This window comes from Xyrauchen texanus, chromosome 3, assembly GCF_025860055.1.
Source record: "Xyrauchen texanus isolate HMW12.3.18 chromosome 3, RBS_HiC_50CHRs, whole genome shotgun sequence".
Classification (NCBI taxonomy): domain Eukaryota; kingdom Metazoa; phylum Chordata; class Actinopteri; order Cypriniformes; family Catostomidae; genus Xyrauchen; species Xyrauchen texanus.
In genome coordinates this window covers 53,546,157-53,561,723 of record NC_068278.1, presented here as the reverse complement: position 1 = coordinate 53,561,723, position 15,567 = coordinate 53,546,157, and the positions used below count along the sequence as shown (strand labels likewise).

The following is a 15,567-nucleotide window of genomic DNA, read 5'->3' as shown; positions in this document are numbered from 1 at the left end:
TGTTTACAGGGGTAAAATAAAGATAATGTTTGATTGAGGGATGGGCAGTGACTTATACAGAGGATGCAGGACTCCATGTCTCTCATCTGATTCTGTGTGTTAATCTTAACAGATACAGTATGTCATTGTAGATTATGTTGATGTAGATGCTGTCATTTTTCATAAGATACCAAAGCAAATGTTGGAGAGACAAGCTATTTTGGAAGGCTGTGCAATATCAATAAGCTTTTTTTCTGTAGAAATTGCAGTCTGAACGTTTTTCAGAACTAACTTTATTTTTCTGAGCCATTTTTGCAATTACTTAAAAAAAACTGGTCGCATGGTGATTTTTATTGGATAAGAAATTATCTTCGTATGTAATGACATTTACTCATTTATTTTTAAGTGTGACTAAAGTGTCCAAGTACTTTTGAGGGATACTTTTATTTGCATATTTTATGCTGATCAGAAAGGATATTTGCATATATTTCATAGTTACCCAATGCCGTGTTTCTCTCCTCTAAGAACTCCACCTTTACGATTTGATTGACAGGTGGAGCGTCCTCAAGTTTGTCAATGAGGGTAGTAACTACATCTTCGTTGTTACCAGGGAAAATGCCTAAATGGTCGCCAGGCAAGTATTTCAGACTGTCATGGTTGTTGGCATCAAGACGCACAAATATAGTCAGTCGGCTGATAGACAAAAAGGAAAAAAAAATTGTTAAATGAAACAGCTGGAGTGGTTATTATAGAGACAATAATAAATACATTGACACACAAGAGCAACTGACTCTTCACTAAACTCTGCCCACTTTGGTCATTGTTACTCACTCAGACAAGCTTTACAGACAACCCGTTTTCATTCCCTAAGCGTCCATTTTTGACGTTTGTGCAGAAGCTGTCAACGTCTGCATGATGACGCCAAAGATGCCCCCTGGCATCCCCTCATTGACGTGGTGAGAAACCCCATTGTTTTCAATGAGAAAACTTTGTCGCCAGTTATCAATTTTTGAATATTATTTTGTGTGCTGAACCACAATGTTTTATAATAATTATAAATATATTAGTGTGATATTACATTATACAATCATATATAATATTTTAGATCCCCTAACCCATCCCCATTTCTAAACCTAACCGATAATCAACAATAGAAAATACGAAAGAGACACTTAGATATTCATAATTTGATATACATTATCCTATTTATAAATATTTTTAAGCACCCAACCACACATCAACAATAGAAAAGACGTAACAAGCAGATAAAGAACAGTCACGATCAATTATTAATAAAAATGCACTATAATTATATTCTAAACCCAGGGTTGGGGAGTAACGAAATACATGTAGCGGGAATACGTATTTAAAATACAAAATATAAGTAACTGTATTCCACTACAGTTACAATTTAAATCATTGGTATTTAGAAAACAGTTACATTCAAAAAGTATTTTGACTACTGAAGAGATTACTTTGCATTTATTGTCAATTTTTTCATTTAATATTTAATCTATTCAGATGGAAAACATTTATACATATAAATGATGCGATCCAAAGTGCATTTGAACAGCGGTGAAACATTTTCTTATGATGCGTTACATTCATACGAGCAGACAGAGAAGTACGTTTGAAGTAAGTTTGGAGCAGAAGAAATAGAAATGAACCTTGTGTAAATTGTCATCTTTATGCTAAGCTAAAATGCTATTTCTAGCCATTTTACCATGTTACCAGACACGATCATATTTGTTTAGCAAGAAAATTCACATTGGATCATAATACATTTTTTCTAGTAAGACCTTTGATATTAGAGCAAAAATTTTATTCTTGATAATAATTTTTGTATTGTTTTCCTGTAAAAATATAAAAAGATATTAGGTTTGCTCTTCACACAAAATTATTGTAAGACTCAGATCAGAATACACCCGTAATTAAACAGGTCACTTCAGCAGTGCAGGATGTGTACAGACAGGATAAATAGACAGATAAACAACAGATTAAATATTAACCACTGTGAATAAATGTTGCTGATTTCAAAAGAAATGAAAATCATACACCGAACATATGTCACGATGACAAAATTGTACCCCAGAATATAATTAAATGATGCAAAAATTCGAATGCCCATCAAGCCAGTCAACTGACATCAAAGGATTCTCATTGAAAAGAACGCACTTGTTGAATGCATTGTAAAACAGACACATCATATCGCCACAGACACACAGTGTTTACAGTTTTCAAGGAAATTTACCTAAGAATGGCATAGCTGTCTCTGCATTTTAAGCTGGAAAATAAATTTTATTTTTAAAATTTAATTAAAAAACTCCAGAAATAATATTTAAGCTGGTCTCACTGCTTGACTAGGTGACAAGTGCCCAAAATCCCTCTAAAACCAGCAAACCAGAGCAGCCTGGAAGACCAGCTAAGATCATCAAACCATTCTAGGCTGAATTAAAGGAATGTTCCATGTTCAAGACAATTTTTTTTTTACATCAGGGCCGGCAACAATGTTTTACCTTATTTTTTTTAACATTTTCCACAAAATTCCAATCACTAATGAGTTAGCTTGTCAGATAAATTGCATGGAAACTGTTGCTAAGGTAGAATTGGTCAGTAAAACTTTTAAGGTGGGGTTTAGCTATGGGTAAAACCAAAAATGACTGTTTAGAAAAATTCGACAGTATCAGCTCAAACATACTTAGATTTTGCACTTTGTAGGTTCTGTCTCTGCACAAATTTGGCCCCGTAGACTTTCTTCTTATGGATGTTGTAAAGCGCTGAAAGTGGTACAAAAACCAATCAACAGTTAAAAACATGCTTTGTAAAATTACAGCATATAAAACTCGAAAGGCAATTAAGCAGCCCAACAACTTCATTTGCTATAAAACTCATGATGGAGCTGAGCTGCCCCATTTCAAGATCATTTAGATGCTTTGTTTTGCTTTACACTTTCATAAATTGAATAAGGAAGTGTTTGCAATTCTCTTGGTAAAGCTAACAGTGTGCGGAGACAACCTGTGTCAAACTAATGAGGCACTAAAATGGAATTCAATTGGCATGCGTCATAAAATTGAAGTGAATAAAAAAGCTTTGCCATTCACAGGGAAAGACTTTAAGTATCATTTAATTTGCCAGAAGCTTATTGGCTTTCTGAAATGATGAGTCATTCTTTGACAAATTGAAGGTAATATAGCAGCTGTAGTGTACCTTCTGTCAGTGTCGGTGCCTCCGCCATGTATGTCATCCGGAACTTGCTTTTCTTCCAGCTACGATCGTTACTAATCAAGGAATTATTTGCTTTCTCGATACTAACGTCATCACCAACGCAGAAAACATCACATGCAGCCTGGGACAAAAAGGATGATGAAAAAACAGAATTTCACATATTGTTTGTACTTTTGTTTACTATCATGGACAGTATAAACTAAACCATAAGTATAAGGCCACATCCACACTATTGTTTTATTTGTAAATGCATACATTTTTGTTACATTTACTCCTCTCGGTCACACTAGAATGGCATTTTCGAAAATGCTCTCCATTGCTTTATACTTTGGAGTTTTCAAACGAAAATTAATTACACTGTAAAATAATTTTTGTCAGTTAGCCTACAAATGTGCTTCATGTGGTGACTACAAGTTATTATGTTTTGATGAAAAATCTAAGACATTTTTCCTTTGAAATAATTTGCACTGATTTATCATACACAGTAAGAACAGGAACACATATTAAAAAAAGGAAAAAGGCTTAGTGTGATGTCATTTTGACTTAGCAACTGCACATTTTCACTTTTTACAGTGTACTTTTACTTTTTTTCTAAAGAAAAGATATAACTTCTTGAAACTGATCTCTTGTATCCATAAAAATGTGTAAATGTGAACAATTATATGCCAAGAACTTTGGGTAGTACCTTGAAGACCTTCATGGCCCATGTTCTAAAGGATTCCTCTTGGCCACAGAGTTCATCTCCTTCTCCCATGCGGAGGATTCGCTCCCCACCTAGCTCCTCAAACAGTGTGTCCACTGCGTGGGCAAATGCGCAGAAGTGTGGATATGCCCGAGAACCGAGGCCAAACACAGAGAATCTGCACAAGAAAAAAGCAAGTGTTGAAAATGCTTGAAGCACACCAACACAAACAAAGACACACATCACAAGTCCATTACCCACAGAAATAGATGAGCTGTATACACAAAAGGAAGTGTGTTAAAAGTGTAAGTTGGTAGTGGACATCATGCCAGAGGTTGTGAGCTTTGATCCTGAAACTATATATATATATATATATATATATATATAGGATGAAATTCAAGGATAGAAAGAATGCAACACAAATACATGCATGGTTAAATGCAAAGCCCACAAGTCAAAGCTGAAAAACAAGAGCGTGTAAGTGTGAAATTATTTTTGATTGCTTTGGGATGGAATTCTTTTCACAGGAAACTTCTTTTAGATGGTATTGCTATTTTTTTTTTTTTATTTGTATTTTTTATATTTACTTTTTAATTTCAAAGTTGCACTTTAAGCCACAGGGACCACACACACACACACACACACACACACACACACACACACACACACACACACACACACACACACACACACACACACACACACACACACACACAAACTGGTTTTTATATCAGTGTGGGGACTCTCCATAGACTTCCATGCTCTTCCATGCACAGTATGGTGCCTGCAGACATCAGAATTTTTCTGCATTTATTTTTTATTGTTGTTTTCAGTGTGTGTACCTATTTATCGTGCACAGTGTTGTTTCGTATTCACTGTTGTATTCAGTGTCGTCAATTCTGGTCATTTTCATTTGTATAGCGCATTTAACAGCACACATCCTTTCAAAGCAACTTTACAGAAAATCACGCTTTAGCAGAAAATGAATCTTTAATATCTATAAAGTCTTGGAGTCATCACTGATTAAATATGATTGTAAATTGAGTACAAAAATAAATGATTAAATAATAATTGTATTTAGAACCCCAGGGCGCAAGCCAAATGCGACTGTGTCAAGAAACATGAAACTCCATATGATGTAGGTTAATGGAGAAAAATAACCTTGGGAGAAGCCAGTTCCCCTGTGGCTAAACAGCATCAATATAATGCCAATATTAGTTATTTGAGTGCAGTACAAGTCCTGGTTTAAAATTCGTAAAACTAAGTAAGTGTTAAGGGCCAGCGTTTAAACACATATGTTGTATGAACTGTGAGATTAATGACTAATGTCTTTGAAGTCCATCATGGATTAGCTGCAGAAGTTCACATAGATCTGTTGTCCTTTGTTAGTTGGCTGATGAAGACTTTTGTTGGCAGTTAATTTACAGTCGATGTATCCCATTTTAAGAGTGTAGTCCATCAACAGACAAAGGTGATGCAGGAAGAGATCAATGAGGTGCATCGCAGTTCAACCGGCAGGTCAATACGGCGAGGTTCGGTGGGGTCCATCCTAAGTTCAAGGTTCAGGCAGTGGCATATGAAGTATCCGATGTCTTACAGTTGGAGTTGGCATCAGTTCATCCTCTAAAGTGCATCATAAAAGACATAAGTGATGTCCGGCTAGCACAGGCTGTAGTTTGTTGACATCACTCAGTGACACGTAGCAGTGGAGTCTGACACCAAGAAGGAACGGAGCTGGATCTAGCCGGCACTGGAAACCTCAGGATAAGAATCGGGATATTGAGACAGGGAAACAAATAGAATAATATTAGCATATAGATGCCATTCAATGTATTGCAGAGTTATAGATTATGAGAAATGTTCCTGACAAATATTTCTGGGAAATATTTCTCGTTCCGGCAGACCTAACTAAAGCAACCTAATTGTGAGTTGATGGATAAATTAGGTGTATGCATGGCTTTAGTCTTTAGTCTAGATTTAAACTTAGTGAGTGTGTCTGCATCCCGAACAGTGTTAGGGAGACTATTCCATAGTCAAATAGGAAAATGATGTACCACCTTTTGTGGATTTTGATATTCTAGGAACTATTAACAGGCCAGAATTTTGTTATCATAATGAACATGACAGAATATATCATGACATAATGTCACTTAAGTACTGTGGAGCTAGACCATTTGAAGCTTTGTATGTAGTTACAGAATTTTAAAATGAATACAAAATTTAACAGGTAGCTAATGGAACAACGATAGGGCTAATATGATCATATGTCTTGGTTCTAGTCAGCACACTGGCTGCTGCATTTTGAACCAATTAAAGTTTATTTATTTATTGAATTTGCTGGACATCCTACCAGTAACTACATTACATAACAATAATCTAGTCTTGGGGTCATGAATGCATGACGCGTTTCGTTTTTCAGCATCATTATCAGAGAGGATGTGTCGTAACTTAGCAATATCTATGAGGTGGAAGAATGCTGTTCAACAAATATTGACATTTTTATTTTGAAAAGTCAGATTTGTGTCAAATATAACACTTAAGTTCTTCACTGTAGAAGAGAGTCAAATGATATTTTAGCAGCTTATTTTTTAGAGGTTTTTGGTCCAATAATTAGTACCTCTGTTTTGTCGGAATTGAGTAGAAGGAAATTTCTGGACATCAAATCTTTGATTTCATTGATACACTGCAAATTTAGAGAATTTTGAAATTTTGTCGGGTTTAGAAGAAATATAAAGTTGGGTCATTGGCATAACAGTAGAAATTTAGTACACAATTCCTGATAATCTCCCAGGGGAAGCATATATAGGAGAAAAGCAGAGTCCCTAAAAATTATCCCTGTGGCTCTTCATACTTACATTTTGTTTGATTTGACAGTCCCTCGTTTACACACAAACTGGTAGTGGTCGGTTCATTAGAACCTAAACCATGCTAATGCAAGTCCACAAATGCCAACATAATTCTCCAGCCTATTCAAGAGAATGACGTGATCTATGGTGTCAAAGGCAGCACTAAAATCTAAAAGCATTTGCTCTTATTCAGATGATAAGAACAATTTGTAAGTCATTTGTAACTCTGATAAGTGCAGTCTCTGTACTGTGATGGGCCTAAATCCTGACTGAAATTGTTCATATATACCATTTCTCTGTAGAAATGAACATAGTTGGGAGGACACTACCTTTTCTAGTATTTCTGACATAAATGGAAGATTTGAAATCAGTTTAAAATTAGCTAATTCTCCAGAATCAGGCTGTGGCTTCTTAATAAGCGGTTTGATAACTGCCATTTTAAAGTTTCTTGGGACATGTCCTTAGGATAGCGAGGAGTTAATAATATTAAGAAGAGGTTCTGAGATTACAGGGAATACCTCTTTTAAGAGCTTAGTTGGTATTGGATCTAACATACATGTTGTGACTTTTGATAAGTTTGGTTAGCTCTTCATGACCTATGACAGTGAAGGATTGAAGTTGCTCATGAGAATAATTATGAGACACTGTTTTATGAGGTGCTGTTACTGCTGATTGCATAATTCCAATTTTATTTTATGATTTGTCTTTTATCAGTAAAAAGTTTGCCACAGTTCTGAACACCTAGGATTGTTGTGGTTATTGTAGATTGTGCTCAAATATGGTGACCTGGCAGCTTTTAGTGCCTGTCTGTCTGCAACAGACACTATCCTTCCATGCACATAAAATACCTCTAATTTTGTATTCTTCCATTTGCGCTCCATTTAACAAGCTGTTGTTAACCATGGTGCAGGGATTTTTTCTTTAATTTTCTTTTATCGAGGGGGACACTAACAAGAGTGCTAGAGAAGAATGTATTTAAATTTTCTGTTATTACATCAAGTTCTTCTAGACTTTTTGGCTTACTGAGTATGTAAGACAATTCTGGAAGATTTTAGTGAAGCTATCTTTAGCTGTTGAAAGAATAGTTCTTCCTGAATGATAGCGTGGTGTATATTGAGTAACATTAGCAGATCGCAGCAAACAAGAGATGGGGTAATGATCTGGGATGTCATTGCTCTGCGGTAGAATTTCTATGTATTAACATCAACTACATATGACAGAAATATATCTAGAGTATGATAATGGCGATGAGTTGAGAATATTGATAAATGCTAATTCCAATGTGTCATTTCCATTATCTACAGTATGTTAATGTTGAAGTCATCAATAATAAAAGCTCAATCTACCGTTAGTACTAAATCTGATAGAACATTTTCTGATGTCAGAATGTGGCCCAGGAGATCTAGATAATGTAGCAAGTGCAAAAGACGACAGAGATGTATTATTTGTATCTGACATTGTCACATTAAGCATTATCAGTTCAAAAGACTTAAACTTATATCCTGTCCTCTGAGTAACACCAAAACTTCACTATAAATTGTAGCAACTCCTCCTCGACCCATAGACTATGCTCATGTTTATAACAATAACCTAAGGAAGTAGATTTATTTAAACTAATATATTAATCTGGTTTAAGACAGGATTCAGTCAAGCAGAGCACATCCAAACTACAATCTGTAATAATTTAATTTATAATTAGTACTTTGGTTGAAAGAGATCTAATGTTTAGTAGCCCTACCTTTATATGATCTTTATCTTCATTTGTTTTCTATATGATTTAGTGAGGGGTTTGTTTTTGGCAGTTCGGGAAAAAGACACAATCTCTATATGATATCTAGATGATGCAGTCTATACGTGTTGTAGATTATATGACCTGTGTGACATCTCAAGGCAGATAGCAGATGTTTGGATTAACCAGTTTTTCTGCTTCCTGACCTGGAACCCAGTTAGTCAAATAAGAATATGAGCCAAATTATTACAGAGGAGAGCAGCACCTTCCCTGGAGGGACAGAGTCCATCTCTCTTTAGCAGGTCATGTCCACCCTAAAAACTCTTTTAATGGTCTATAAATCCTATACAATTCTCCGGACACCACTCAGACATCCAGCCATTCAATGACACTAATCTACTATAAAACTCGTTACCACGACAAGCAGGGAGAGGGCCAGACCATATTACAGTGTCTGACATCGTTTTTGCAAGTTAACACACCTCTTTAACATTACCTCTAATGATCGCCAACTGGCAAATCCGGACATCGTAAGTGAAAACTTTAATAACAATTTTAGAACATCTACATTTAGCATTAGTCAGTACTTGCAAATTTGATCTGACGTCAGATGCTCGAGCCCCAGAAAAGCATTTAACAATGGTGGCTGGAGTCTCTATTTCCACTTTCCTTACAATAGAATCACCTATGAGCAAGGCTCTTTCAAAATGATTCTAAGTGGATGCATCACTGAGTGGTGAGAATCGATTGGAAACCCTAAAAGGAACGGGTGAGTGGTGTCGCTCTGCTGAGTGAGTATACTGCCGAGACGTCACCCAATGCCCTGATGTGGGGGCTCTAAAGCAAACAAAAGTGTATGTGTTGCTCGCTGTACTACCCGCATCCGAAACAGTATCTACAGGCTTCTCTTTCTCACTGACCTCCACTAGCGCTCGAATGTGTGTCTCTAACTCATTAAACTTCTCCTTCAGCCTGACTAGTTCCTTACATTTATCACATGTAAATGCCTCACTGCTGACAGAAGAAGATATAGTAAACATGTGGCATGCAATGCAGGAAGAAATAATATGAGCGGATGTCATGACTTACCACAATTTTTTGTTGTTGTTATGGTTGTTCTTGAGTGGTAAGGGTTTGAGATCGATGTGGTTCCTGATCTGCAGATGTTTGAGATTCATGCAATAGTGTGTGTAAAACACAGAGGAGAAAACGAATGCACGCAATCGAGATGTGAGATGTAGATAAGTGGGAAAAAAGAAAATAAAAATGAGAGAAAATGGGTGCAAGGTAAAATACACAAAGTTGAAAGAGTAGAAAAGCGGAAATAAATTAAGCATGCGGTAAAATGGTAAAGGATAAAATGACGAACGTATAAGTAGAATAAACAATTCTAAGCAGGCTAGCAAGCTACAAACACAGACTCGTGCAACTGTTGCACTAATTCATGTGTCTACTGTGATAGTCTCGTAAGACATGTTACATGTTAAATGTTATGCACTGTGGTCTCAGTGGACAATTTGTTTAGTTTCTTTCCCTGTATGCAGAAGAAAATTACAATAAAAACCACTTGACTAGACTTGAATTGGTATATACATTTTAGATGTGTCTATAATGCATCTGGGTATTTACGTTTTTAGATAATTTGGAATTCTCCTTATTTTTAGTGGCAATGTCCATTAGATTCATATTACTGTGCTAAAGTAATTTTTACTTTGACAATGATTTTTATTTAAATAAAAATGTAACTTAAATTGTCTTACAGCATTTAATACCATAAAATTGTTTATAATAATATTATTTTAATAAGATATATATCAAATCTAGAAATGAATGTTATATAAATAAATATTCATTATATTAATTATAATATTTGTTGCATTACAGTAGTTTTAACTTTTTTACTATAGTAAAACTATACTATAATATTTATATCAACATGAGTTAAATTAGAATCGTCGTAAAACAAATGATACCATGAATATTATTATTATATAATACAATAATTATATTATAAAATTATATTAAAAAGAGATATCAATGTTATATTAATACATATTTGTTATATTATAATAAATAGGTTTTGCATTACGGTAATGAGAATGTGATTTTCTGTATTAAAGTAATGAGTATTGGGGGAGAAATGTGCTTTATTGTTATAATAATAAAGTCACAATGTAAAAACAACTTGATGGTTTGAGTTTATTCACCCATATACACAAACAAATGTGCCTAAACAAACTTACATTCACATACAGGTACTACCTGACATTGGCGAGTGGTCCAGTGCTCTCGAAGTTGGCTTTAGGTTCGGGCTCATCACTGGAGGACTTGCGAGTATCAGAGTAAGAAGAGACACTGTTAAAGCGCACTTTGTATGTCCTAAGAGAGAGATAAAAAAAAAGAGACATTATATAAATTGTTTTAAAGTATGATGTCTTTGTGTGTGTATGCAACTGACGGTCATGTGTGTGTGCATGATTGGAGTAAATAGAAGAGAGAAAAATGTTATGTGTGTTTGTATATTGGACATGGGCGGCTCCATGGCTACCGGGGCTTAAGCCACAAATGTTTTCCGTAAACCCGAATGTCTTGACCATCTTTTTGTAGTGACATCAGAAGAACCAGTGCTTAGGTATCAAGTTGATATGAAAACATATGACATTTTATTATTTTAACATTATATTTTAAAGTTAGGGTAATATTTAAGCAATATTAGGGCCATTTAGGGCCATACAGCACGATTTCAAGTGTGATATTGCTTATATACAACAGTTCAATGAACAAGTAAATTGAAAAAAAAATTGAAAAACTGAGTTCAAAAAAAGTGCATTTGTGCATGGAACTACTTTCTTATGCGACGGATCAGAATCTGCCATTGCTGGTTCAAACCAAATGATGCATCCAATCCTCCATTAGTAATTCAAAAATGTCACTTCAGAAATAGTATCACGGCTTGTGATGTTTCGAACAAGTTATTGGAAAAACAAGGATGGGTTTGTGTTTGTGTGTGTGTGTGTGTGTGTGTGTGAGAGAGAGAGAGAGAGAGAGAGAGAGAGAGAGAGAGAGACCGAGCATGTGCAATCACCTGTTGCCACACCCAAGTAGAGATGCTGTCAGCTTTCTTAAGGTCAGCTTTCTTAGTGTAAAAAATAGTGTCCAAGGGGGGGTATTTCTCCCTATTTTACGGTAGCCGGTGTGAAAGATTTGATCACTATAGAAACCGCAATGTCCTCCACCATTTTAAACTGCACCCATTGTGTAAATAACCAGTTTGTTGTGTCTCTCAGCTTTCGTTGAAAGCCATTTAAAACTATTTCCTAGCTTTAGTAGTGTAGTGAGCGATCACGAAGAGCTTTTGTATGTAAACGGCTGATGTGGATTCACTTCACATCACCTAACTGGCTCATATTACACACAAAAAACACATGTAATGTCAAAAATAAAAGACAAACCATAGCTCTTAACATATCTGAACTGCTCTTACGCTTTAGTTTAGAACGGCACGAACACAAGCGGAGTGATACACGCACAGTGAAGCGTTGGAGTGCTGATGCTGTCAGACCATCAGTGCTCATGGAACATCTCTCGTCCAATCAGATTCGAGGACCGGAACTAATTGTTGTATATATATATATATATATATATATATATATATATATATATATATATATATATATATATATATATATATAAATTAATTATTCCTGTTTTTCTATTGACAACACCAACACAGACTCAATTCAGTACCCACGTGCTGTCTTTTTGGCAGCTGCTTTCCAGCTCTCATGTAGCCTTTGTGTGCGCATGCAAGACGAAAGCTTGCGGCATGCGATTGCGGCTATGTGTCTTAGAAACTGTGTTAAGATGGTCCATCTAGATGCGATAAGTACCAAATATTTAGATATATGACCCTGAAAACAAGGCGAAATATATACAGATGTACTCTAGGAATTTGCTACCTTTAAAGTCATGAGCCAGGGCATTTGCATTTATTAAGACATGATGCAAAAAACCGAGTAAACTTTAGCAAATCTAGCTATTCTTTTTCATCTCTTGTACCTGTTTAGCTTGTTAACAACCTGCTTTCTTGTATATTACATTAAGCACCCGACGAATCAATGAAAATGGTATAGAGCCGTACAGAATATGTGTTTTCTGATCTTTAAGCATATCTAAGACTGAGACAAAAGTTAGTGAGACTTTTTTAGTTTATTATATAAATGGAACCTCGTAGATGTATTCACATTTTTATTATAAAATGCATTATATTCCAATATTTCATCAAAGTATGGCCCCATATCCACAGAGGTCTGGGCTAAGCCCCGAATGTCCACTGACCCTAGCACCACCTCTGCTATTGAATATATGTAAGACAGGGTATACTACAGGTGTGTGTTTCTGTGTTAGTAGAAGATAATGAAAAAAAATATTATGGAAAAGGAGATGGGTGGGAGGAAGTTAAGAGAATCACAGGCTTGCATCTCTACTCGCAAACACACTTACTTTCTGTCCTCTATGCTGGTGGTTGGATGTCTCATCTCCATCAGTGCCACACCAAATTTCTGCAGCGTGGTGAAAGGAAAAAGAAAACAGGAGACAAGAGTTACTGTCCCTTCCCACGCCTGTTTAAAAATCTCAAAATCAACCAGGACTAAACTGATTTTCCAGTAAAATGCAGGTTCTGTCTATAGTACATACAGAATGTGTAAAGTCCTGTTATCAACATGATGAAAGCATATTCCGTTGTGTTTTGAAAACCATAAGAAAAACATAATTGATGTACTGATGTACACTGCCGCTTTTAACCAAATGTATGTTTATAAACATGTAACAAATATGTAGTAAATATGTAATAAAGGCATTATAACACCTCACCTCTCCATTTTCTGGAGGATCCCCATTACCAAACGTACTGGTCACCACTATCACAAGTGTCTCATGCTCCAAGTCCACTGTGTCATATTCATCCATGGAGATTACCTGCAGGAACCAATAAAACTGCATTATAATCTACATACAACATAAAACTGAATTCTGCTGCTTTATTTATGTGATATTATGACTTCATAAAACTAAACCCATCTATAAAGTTAAATAATTTACAAAGTAATTATGACACTTTTATAATAAACACGGTGGCGAAGGCCGGATTCAAACTTGTGTTTCCCGCATGAGCACCATGGCTCAACATGTATGGACTAATAATAGAAAAGTGTGGATGTTCAAACAAAATTGGGTACAGGTGCAGGACACAACACAACAACTTGATTGTACTGTACTTTCATGTTTTGTTTTCTAGTTCATGTCAAGTCCTATGTCTTAGTCATGTTTCTTGCTGGTTCTTTGTGAAGATTTGTTTTGTAACTTTCCATTTAAGAGTTATTAAATCTGCACTTGGGTTTACATTCCTACAACACATCAGTTGTATTTTCCTACTACTTACAAGAACGTTTAGATAAAAGTAAGATAAAAACGTTTCCTCGACTACACTTTTTAATTTTTATGTGATTGAATTTCCATTTCATTCAAAAGCCAGGAGCAAAGTTTGTTCTGCTGTTAAATTGCTGAATGTTTGATCTGCGTTTGGGGATATTTTCGGGTTTGTTGGTGTGAAAAATAAGGCAATGTGCATTAGATGGAAGGCACGTTATCGCTTGAACCTGACGTATTGCCAAAAGGGGTGTGACTGTAATGAACACTTCGAATGGTGCCTACTGAGCAGCTAATGCACCATGATACAATTAGCAGAAAAGACGCATCAGTGCGTGTGGCAGGGCAAACACCCTCAGGACATGCAGGGAGAGAGAAAGAGAGAGTAGTAGTATATAAACATCATCTGCATTTTAATCACATAATAACAAGAACACATTACCAAGATTTATTATTCTGTCAGATAAAAAAAAACTATGCTTTTAACTCCTGTCCTAAGGCTAAAATACCTGATCGAGTACAGTTTTGACTCTTATCTGCTTTTTTAATACACCACGTAGTAATGAGTGTAACATGGTCTTATCTCACCACAGCTCAATGCTGGGAAAGTCAATTCTTGTGCCCCTTTGGCATTTCATTGCACTGGAGAACATGAAATTGTGGCACAAGAAGAATCAGTGCCATTCAAGCTTTATTTTGTGTGAAAATGGCTTAACACTGCATTAAAAATGGGATGTCGTTTTGGTCATGTGGATGTACATGTCTTTTGTCATTTGAGATTTTTGTCAACTACATACATGTTTATGTACAAATCCATCATTCCATGATACTAGTATAGAGTCATGAACTAATAATTTTATGAGTTGTTCAACAAACCCATGTCACTTTACCTTCGCATCAAATGCATGCTTGAAAATCTCACAGAGTGTTTTTGCATAGTCCTGCGATTTCCCAGTTTCTGTGGCAAACAAGATGGTGGCTTTCACTCTCTTGGCCATGGCCTGCCCCATGAGTTTGGCTGAGAATTTTACAGCCCTGTAGAGGAAAAAAGGATAACAATTATAAAAACAGCAGGTAGGGAGATGTGGGTGAAGTTTTATTTTATTTTTCATAATTTTTTTTTTCTTCTGCTTCCTAATACTTTGCCCTCCATTGATGTCATTAGCATGTTGGGACAGTGCGTATGTCACTGGTCCCACTTGACCCACCTCAAGCGGCATTCAAACCGGCGATCTCCAGCATGGGAATCCCTAGTAAGGAGGCTATGAAAACCATGGCCCCTAGCCTCGGTCTCTAGTGAGTCTCTTAACTCCAGGAGAGTGAGGTTTACACACTGCACAGCTATCATGTACCAGCTGGCCGCCATTACACCCACCCCACAAATCCCACTGCCATCCGGATCAGAGCACCAGTGTCATCAGTCCTACTCAACCTGCCCCGAGCAGGATTCGAACCGGCGATCCTCGGCCTGGGAGTCTAGCAAGGAGGCTATAAATCCATGGCTCTAGACTTGTCACTAGTTATGACCATGAGAGTGAGGTTTACACTCTGCACAGCTATCACATACTAGCTGGCTACCGTTAAACGCACAACTGAAGACAAGATGTCTAGATATCAAGCCGTTTTTGAAAACGTTCACAGAGTCTGGGACTCACCTCAGACTGTTGCAGGAGTGC

At 36.2% G+C, this 15,567-nt stretch overlaps 1 protein-coding gene across 1 annotated transcript in view; it reads right to left on the bottom strand.

Moving 5' to 3' along the window:
- The window catches only part of nos1 (nitric oxide synthase 1 (neuronal)), an 88,221-nt gene that overhangs the window by 11,609 nt on the left and 61,045 nt on the right, over positions 1-15,567 (bottom strand). The window contains exons 13-20 of the mRNA XM_052104864.1: positions 14,782-14,926; positions 13,337-13,441; positions 12,965-13,023; positions 10,724-10,840; positions 3,890-4,064; positions 3,187-3,325; positions 2,678-2,756; positions 479-672 (exon numbers count right to left, since the gene is read on the bottom strand). Coding sequence (XP_051960824.1) covers positions 479-672; positions 2,678-2,756; positions 3,187-3,325; positions 3,890-4,064; positions 10,724-10,840; positions 12,965-13,023; positions 13,337-13,441; positions 14,782-14,926 — 1,013 coding nt within the window. The remainder of the gene's footprint in view (positions 1-478; positions 673-2,677; positions 2,757-3,186; positions 3,326-3,889; positions 4,065-10,723; positions 10,841-12,964; positions 13,024-13,336; positions 13,442-14,781; positions 14,927-15,567) is intronic.